This window comes from Hyla sarda, unplaced genomic scaffold (assembly GCF_029499605.1).
Source record: "Hyla sarda isolate aHylSar1 unplaced genomic scaffold, aHylSar1.hap1 scaffold_2417, whole genome shotgun sequence".
Classification (NCBI taxonomy): Eukaryota; Metazoa; Chordata; class Amphibia; order Anura; family Hylidae; genus Hyla; species Hyla sarda.
In genome coordinates, this window is record NW_026609103.1 from 32,501 (window position 1) to 41,249 (window position 8,749).

Here is an 8,749-nt window from a genome sequence, read left to right on the forward strand (position 1 = left end):
CGCCTTCCAATAAGAGACCGGGAGCAGTTTGTAAAGGAAGAGTGGTCCAACATCCCGACTGAGAGGTGTAAGAAGCTTATTGATGGTTATAGGAAGAGTGGTCCAACATTCCGGCTGAGAGGTGTAAGAAGCTTATTGATGGTTATAGGAAGAGTGGTCCAACATTCCGGCTGAGAGGTGTAAGAAGCTTATTGATGGTTATAGGAAGAGTGGTCCAACATTCCGGCTGAGAGGTGTAAGAAGCTTATTGATGGTTATAGGAAGAGTGGTCCAACATTCCGGCTGAGAGGTGTAAGAAGCTTATTGATGGTTATAGGAAGAGTGGTCCAACATTCCGACTGAGAGGTGTAAGAAGCTTATTGATGGTTATAGGAAGAGTGGTCCAACATTCCGGCTGAGAGGTGTAAGAAGTGTAACACCTGCCCTTCAGTGGGACACGCCGGCCGTGAGCGCTCTCTGCTTATGTCCCCGCTGGCGGCAGGACTGGGATTCACATAGCGGAAAGCTCCGGATGTGAATCCCAGCCCGTCACCCACCTCCCTCATCTTCTGCCTCTCCTGATCCTCGCAGCCCCGGTGTGTGCATGACCCCACCTCCTAGGGTGCGCGCGTGTGCCAGAGCTCTTTCACTTAAAGGGCCAGTGCTCAATTAATCAAGTTTCTACACCTGTCCCCTGTCCTTAAATATCAGCTCCTCCCTTGGTTCTCTGCTGGATCTTTGGTTACCTTTTGCCATAGTGAATGTCCTGTGTCTCGGTTACCGTGTACCTGTTCTTTGCTACCTTACCTACCCTGCACCTGTGTTACCTGCCCTGACCTACTGCCGCCTTGCCACATCCTTCCAGTCTCCTTCTGTGCCACTCCACCTCCCAGCTACCTGTGTGGACGAGTAATGCCAGGGGTAGCGACCTGGGTGCCACCTGAAAACCAGCGGCACCTTAGTCTCTGCTGCCTGGCACGGCTCACGTCCTCATCCTCACAGGCCCAGAGGATCCACCATCTGCTGTGACCCGTTACAGTAAGATCCGGCCATGGATCCCGCTGGGGTACCTTTGCCAGATGCCTCGGATCTTCCCACCGTCGTGGTTCAGCAGTCGCAGCAGTTAGCCCGTCAGGCGCAACAACTGAATCAACTTTCAGCCATGATGCAACAGCTCCTTACCGCTCAGCAGCAACAACAGCAGCAGCCACCTGTTCCTGAGCCTCCTCCTGTGTCTGCAGCTTCTCCTGGGACCAAGCTTCGTTTGTCCTTGCCTTCAAAGTATGACGGAGATCCCAAGCTGTTTAGAGGCTTTATGACACCGTGAACTCATGGCGGATCTGTTCCCGACGGAGCGTACTAAAGTGGCATTTGTGTTCAATCTACTGTCTGGAAAAGCTTTGGCCTGGGCTACTCCTCTCTGGGATCGTAGAGATCCGGTCTCCTTGAACCTGCCGGCCTTCCCTGCAGAATTCCGCAATGCATTTGAAGAACCCGCGCGAGCCTCCTCTGCCGAAACTGCGCTACTGAACCTCTGCCAAGGGAACTCCTCCGTTGGTGACTACGCGGTTCAGTTCCGCACTCTTGCCTCTGAACTGGCTTGGAACGACGAGGCCTTGTGCGCTACCTTTAAAAAAAGGACTTTCCTCTAGAATCAAGGATGCTCTCGCTGCACGAGATTCTCCGCTAACCTGAGCCAACTTATCCATTTAGCCACTCGAACTGATGTGCGTTTTGCCGAGATGCAGAAGAACTTCCTTCAGAAAAAGAACCTGCCCGAACACTGCGTTTACCTCTTCTGGCTCCTGTGTTCCAACATCCACCCCTACTCTCTACTTTGCCTCTTGCTGAGGAGGCTATGGATGTGGAACGTTTTCACTTAACGCAGCAGGAAAAAGCCGGTCGACACAATGAGAATTTGTGCTTATATTGTGCCAGTCCGGAGCACTGTCTCAAAGACTGTTCTATACTTCCTCCGCGTCCGGGAGAACGCTCTCAACTTGGACCAGTAGGAGTAGCTTCCCTAGATGTGAATATTACCTCTCCTCGCTTGACCACGCGGTTCAAGTATTTTCCTCTGCCAAGACGTCTTTCATCGCTTCTGCTTTTTTGGACTCTAGCTCCGCCGGCATCTTCATTGGTGCCTCCCAGGTAGAGCTGCTCACCTTAGACGACAGAAGCCTGCAAGTTCCTTACAGCCTTTGCCCATTCCAGAAACCCCCTGGTCTCATGTAGTGGGGAACTCTCTGAATTCCAAAGAATAGGGGGGGGAAGAGGGCTGCAACACCTGCGTTCTGGCCGGACACTCCACCGGGAGAGCGCTCTGCTTATGTCCCCGCTGCCGGAGGAGCTGGGATTCGCATTGTGGGACGCGCCTGCATGTGAATCATAGCCCGTCACCCATCTCCATCATCTTCCACCTCTCCGTGTCCTCGCAGCCCCGGCACGCGTGCCCCCGCCTCCTAGGATGCGCGTGCACCAGAGCTCTTACTCTTAAAGGGCCAGTGCTCAATTAATCAAGTGTCTATAAATGTTCCCTGTCCTTAAGTATCAGCTCCTCCCTTGGTTCCCTGCCGGATCTCTAGTTGCCTTTTGCCATAGTGAAAGTCCTGTGTCTCTGCTAGTGTGTACCTGTTCCTTGCTACCTTACCTTCCCTGCACCTGTGTTACCTGACCTACTGCCATTTTGCCACATCTTACCAGTCTCCTTCTGTACCATGCCACCTCCCAGCTACCTGTGTGGACGAGTCGTGCCATGGAGAGCGACCTGGATGCCGCCTGGCGCAGCAAGGTCATCCCGCTTTGCAGCGGGCTCTGGTGAAAACCTTAAACTCTGCTCCCTGGCACGGCTCACGTCATCATCCTCACAGGCCCAGAGGATCCACCACCTGCCGTGACCCGTTACAGGAAGCTTATTGATGGTTATAGGAAGTCACTGATTTCAGTTATTTTTTCCAAAGGGTGTGCAACCTTAAGGGTGCCAATAATTGTGTCCAGCCCATTTTTGGACTTTGGTGACTTTATGTCCAATTTGCTTTTTTCCCTCCTTTTTTGGTTTAGTTCCAATACACACAAAGGGAATAAACATGTGTATAGCAAAACCTGTGTTACTGCAATCCTTTCCTGTGAGGAATACTTCATTTTATAGAAACATTTAAGGGGTGCCAACATTTACATCCATGACTGTGTGTATCTATCCATCTTTCTATCTCATATCTTTCTATCTATCTCGTATATCTATCAAAGATCCAAAGAAAAGTCCAACAGCGCTCCAAAAGTAAGGTAAACAGATGTGTTTATTGACCCATGGTCAGCAGTGGATGCTACGCTTCGATAGCATCACGTCATCATCATGCTTGAGAATGATGGCGTGATGCTGTCGAAACGTCGCATCCACTGCTGACCATGGGTCAATAAACACATCTGTTTACCTTACTTTTGGAGCGCTGTTGGACTTTTCTTTGGATCTTTGATGTCTATATTCAGTCTGCGACTGAGTTACCGTCCATGTGCACCCTATACTTCTATTTACCTGAAAGGTTGTGCTGCTTCTACCATTGGTATCTATCTATCTACAAGCAGGAGAATACAGCAGAACACTGCTAGCACAAAGATACAGATAAAACATGAAATGCTATATTGCTACAATGAAAAAAAAAAAATTTGAGGCGCTTTGCTCTACATTTGGCCAAATAGTTTGAACCATCCCACCATGATAAAGGTGACCTCATTGGGACGGACCCTACACTGTGATTTTGCCTCTTTGCAGGGCACATTCATAGTGTAGGGTCCTTCCCAATGAGGTCACCATATCGTGGTGGGGTACCTTTGCCAGATGCCTCGGATCTTCCCACCGTCGTGGTTCAGCAGTCGCAGCAGTTAGCCCGTCAGGCGCAACAACTGAATCAACTTTCAGCCATGATGCAACAGCTCCTTACCGCTCAGCAGCAACAACAGCAGCAGCCACCTGTTCCTGAGCCTCCTCCTGTGTCTGCAGCTTCTCCTGGGACCAAGCTTCGTTTGTCCTTGCCTTCAAAGTATGACGGAGATCCCAAGCTGTTTAGAGGCTTTATGACACCGTGAACTTATGGCGGATCTGTTCCCGACGGAGCGTACTAAAGTGGCATTTGTGTTCAATCTACTGTCTGGAAAAGCTTTGGCCTGGGCTACTCCTCTCTGGGATCGTAGAGATCCGGTCTCCTTGAACCTGCCGGCCTTCCCTGCAGAATTCCTCATTGGGACGGACCCTACACTGTGATTTTGCCTCTTTGCAGGGCACATTCATAGTGTAGGGTCCTTCCCAATGAGGTCACCATATCGTGGTGGGATGGTTCACACTATTTGGCCAAATGGTGAGCAAAGCACCTCAATTTTTCACTGTAGCAATATAGCGTTTAATGTTTTATCTGTATCTTTGTGCTAGCAGTGTGCTGCTGTATTCTCCTGCTTGTGTATATTTAGGCTAGCAGTGTGCACCTGTTGTGTATCAGTATGTGCTGACCAACTTATCCTTTTTTGTATCTATCTCATATCTATCTATATAATATCTATCTATATATCTCATATCTGTCTATCTCATATCTGTCTATCTCATATCTGTCTATCTCATATCTGTCTATTTATAACTTTCTATCTATCTATCTCATATCTATCTATCTCATATCTATCTATCTCATATCTATCTATCTCATATCTATCCATCTCATATCTATCCATCTCATATCTATCCATCTCATATCTATCCATCTATCTCTATCCATCTATCTCTATCCATCTATCTCTATCCATCTATCTCTATCCATCTATCTCTATCCATCTATCTCTATCCATCTATCTCTATCCATCTATCTCTATCCATCTATCTCTATCCATCTATCTCTATCCATCTATCTCTATCCATCTATCTCATATCTGTCTATCTATATATCTTTCTATCTATCTCACATCCATCTACCTACCTCTGACCTGTCTGTTGTTTCCGTCCTCAGGCCCTGAAGGTATTACAGGATATGAGTAGTTCAGCGCAGTCGGCTCCGGTTCCTCAATCCTCCAGAAAGGCTAAGAGTATTCCGGTGCAGACCTTCGAGGTACGTCAGACCCTGTAATGTCCTCTCCTGTCTATAGGTGGCAGTATATGTATCCCACATGAGCCGCCTGTACTCCACTGGGCTCCTGGATTACACTAGGGGCCCTCACACTCCACACTGGTCACTTCCATATAGAATTATGTGGCTCATATGTAGTGAGTGACTTCATAGGGCGGGGGTCCCTCCTGTATTAACCCCATAGGCCCTATGAGGTGTCTCCAGACCTGACTATGACCTCCTGCAGGTAAAACTGGACATGCTGGACCTCACCAAGATCGTGAAATCCCAGAAGTACACGCTGACCGTGGATGTGGACGGAGGGAAACTGGTGGTGATGAAGAAGGTGAAGGAGGCTCAGGAGGACTGGAACACCTTCGCCCATGACAAAAGTGAGTGAAGTCTACGGAGCGAAGAACTGTCTGAAAAACTAACGGGGGCTGAGAGTGACCGGGAGTTTCCTCACAGACCACCCCCTGAATTGTTCATATCAGGCCTCAGGTCTTCCACTTTCTGTGAAGGTCACATTAAAGGGGCATTCTGGTGGAAAAAAATGGTGCCAGAAAGTTATACTGTAAATTTGAAATCTTAATCCTTCCAGTACTTATCAGCTTCTGTATGCTTCACAGGAAGTTGTGTAGTTCTTTCCAGTCTGACCACAGTGCTCTCTGCTGACACCTCTGTCCGTGTCAGGAACTGTCCAGAGCAGGAGCAAATCTCCATAGCAAACCTCTACAGCTCCGGACAGTTCCCGACACGGACAGAGGTGTCAGCAGAGAGCACTGTGGTCAGACTGAAAAGAAATACACAACTTCCTGTGGAGCATACAGCAGCTGATAAGTACTGGAAGGGTTAACATTTTTATATAGAAGTAATTTACAAATCTGTTTAACTTTCTGGAACCATTTAATAAAAAAAATATAGTTTTCCACCGTTTTATTAACATTTTAGCATTTATTCTTAGAATGTCATATTTGTATCTACAATAACCTTAAACCCAGACACTTAAAGGGGTACTCCGGAGGGAAAAAATTATCAAATCAACTGGAATTTACATAGATTTGTAAAAAATTACTTCTATTTAATAAACTTAATCCTTCCAGTACTTATCAGTTGCTGTAGCTCCAGAGGCAGTTGTGTAGTTCTTTCCAGTCTGGCCACAGTGCTCTCTGCTCTCTGTCCGTGTCAGGAACTGTTCAGAGTAGAAGCAATCCCCACTGCAAACCTCTTCTACCCTGGACAATTCCTGACATGGACAGAGGTGTCAGCAGAGAGCACTGTGGTCAGACTGGAAAGAACTACACAACTTCCTGTGGAGCATACAGCAGCTGATAAGTACTGGAAGGATTAGGATTTTTATATAGAAGTAATTTACAAATCCGTATAACTTTCTGGCACCAGTTGATTTGAAAACATTTGTTTTCCACCAGAGTACCCCTTTAAATCCATTTTGTCCCTCTCCTTGTCCCACCAGTCCGGCAGCTGATCAAGTCCCAGCGGGTGCCATGTAAGCTTGGAATCGTGTTCGAGAAGGAGAAGGATAAGACGCAACGGAAAGACTTCATCTTCGTCAGTGCCAGGGTAAGCGCGAAAACGTATCTGAGCTTTTTTTTGTCACATGACCTGGTGTAGTTGTTTTGCCTACTGTCTGGGTCAGCCTAACCAGTGTGCCTTAAAGGGGTACTCCGCTGCTCAGCGTTTTGAACAAACTGTTCCGAATGCTGGAGTCGGTGTCGGGAGCTCGTGACGTCATAGCCCCGCCCCTCATGATGTCACGCCCCCTCAATGCAAGTCTATGGGAGGGGGAGTGACGGCTGTCACGCCCCCTCCCATAGACTTGCATTGAGGGAGCGGGATGTTACATCATGAGGGGGCGGGGCTATGACGTCACAAGCTTCCGGCTCCGACTCCAGCATTCGGAACAGTTTTTTCCAAACGCTGAGCAGCGGAGTACCCCTTTAAGCTGTTGCAAAACTACAACTCCCAGCATGCCCGGACATCACACTATCCACCCCCCCCCCCATCACACTATCCACCCCCCCCATCACACTATCCCCCCCATCACACTATCCCCCCCATCACACTATCCCCCCCATCCTTCATCACACTATCCCCCCCATCACACTATCCCCCCCATCACACTATCCCCCCAACACACTATCCCCCCCCCATCACACTATCCCCCCCCATCACACTATCCCCCCCATCACACTATCCCCCCATCACACTATCCCCCCATCACACTATCCCCCCATCACACTATCCCCCCATCACACTATCCCCCCCCATCACACTATCCCCCCCATCACACTATCCCCCCCATCACACTATCCCCCCATCACACTATCCCCCCATCACACTATCCCCCCCATCACACTATCCCCCCCATCACACTATCCCCATCACACTATCCTCCTCCATCACACTATCCTCCTCCATCACACTATCCCCCCATCCTCCATCACACTATCCCCCCTATCCTCCATCACACTATCCCCCCTATCCTCCATCACACTATCCCCCCTATCCTCCATCACACTATCCCCCCCATCCTCCATCACACTATCGCCCCCTCCCATCCCCCATCACACTATCCCATCACACTATCCCCCCCATCCTCCATCACACTATCCCATCACACTATCCCATCACACTATCCCCCCCCATCCTCCATCACACTATCCCCCCCCATCCTCCATCACACTATCCCCCCAATCCTCCATCACACTATCCCCCCCCCCATCCTCCATCACACTATCCCCCCCATCCTCCATCACACTATCCCCCCCCATCCTCCATCACACTATCCCCCCATCCTCCATCACACGCCCCGCCCCCTCAATGCAAGTCTATGGGAGGGGTAGTGACGACTGTCACGCCCCCTCCCATAGACTTGCATTGAGGTGGTGCGGTGTTACATCATGAGGGGGCGGGGCTATGACATCACAAGCTTCCGGCTCCAGGATTCGGAACAGTTTGTTCCAAACGCTGAACAGTGAGTACCCCTTTAAGCTGTTGCAAAACTACAACTCCCAGCATGCCCGGACAGCCTTCGGCTGTCCGGGCATGCTGGGAGTTGTAGTTTTGCAACAGCTGGAGGCACACTGGTTTATTATAATAGATGACACTGTGTCTTTATTTCTGCGATGTCCCTCTCCTCTTTCTAGAAGCGAGAAGCCTTCTGCCAATTGCTCCAGTTGATGAAGAACAAGCACTCCAACCAAGACGAGCCCGACATGATCTCCATTTTTATTGGGACCTGGAACATGGGTGAGCAATAAAAAAAACGATATAATTAAAATCAATGCTTTTGATAAAAGTAATATATGAAATGTGGCAGTTTTCACATTGGCCACTAGAGGTCAGCATAGCACATGGTAAAGCAGATTTCGCATTACTGCCTGCTGTAAAACTGATCGGTGTCTCCTCCATTACAGGAAGTGTTCCACCCCAGAAAAATATCACCTCCTGGATGGGCTCCAAAGGCTTAGGGAAGACCCTGGACGAGATGGCGGTCACCATACCTCACGATATCTATGTGTTCGGAACGCAAGAGAACTCAGTGGGCGATAAGGAGTGGGTGGACTTCCTGAGGGTTATGCTGAAAGATTGCACAGAGCTGGACTATCGGCCGGTACGTGAGGCCCCCACCGTGGTGACCTTGTGTTAGGGGGCGTTGTCTGGTA

The 8,749-nt window shown here is 49.2% G+C and overlaps 1 protein-coding gene across 1 annotated transcript in view; it reads left to right on the forward strand.

Annotated features, from left to right (window-relative positions):
* The window catches only part of LOC130323009 (phosphatidylinositol 3,4,5-trisphosphate 5-phosphatase 2-like), a gene marked incomplete at its 3' end in the record, with an annotated part of 25,072 nt that extends 16,375 nt beyond the window's left edge, over positions 1-8,697 (forward strand). Inside the window, 5 exon segments of the mRNA XM_056553124.1 lie at positions 4,968-5,066; positions 5,311-5,455; positions 6,538-6,644; positions 8,231-8,333; positions 8,501-8,697. Coding sequence (XP_056409099.1) covers positions 4,968-5,066; positions 5,311-5,455; positions 6,538-6,644; positions 8,231-8,333; positions 8,501-8,697 — 651 coding nt within the window.
* Between the last annotated feature and the right edge of the window lie 52 nt (positions 8,698-8,749).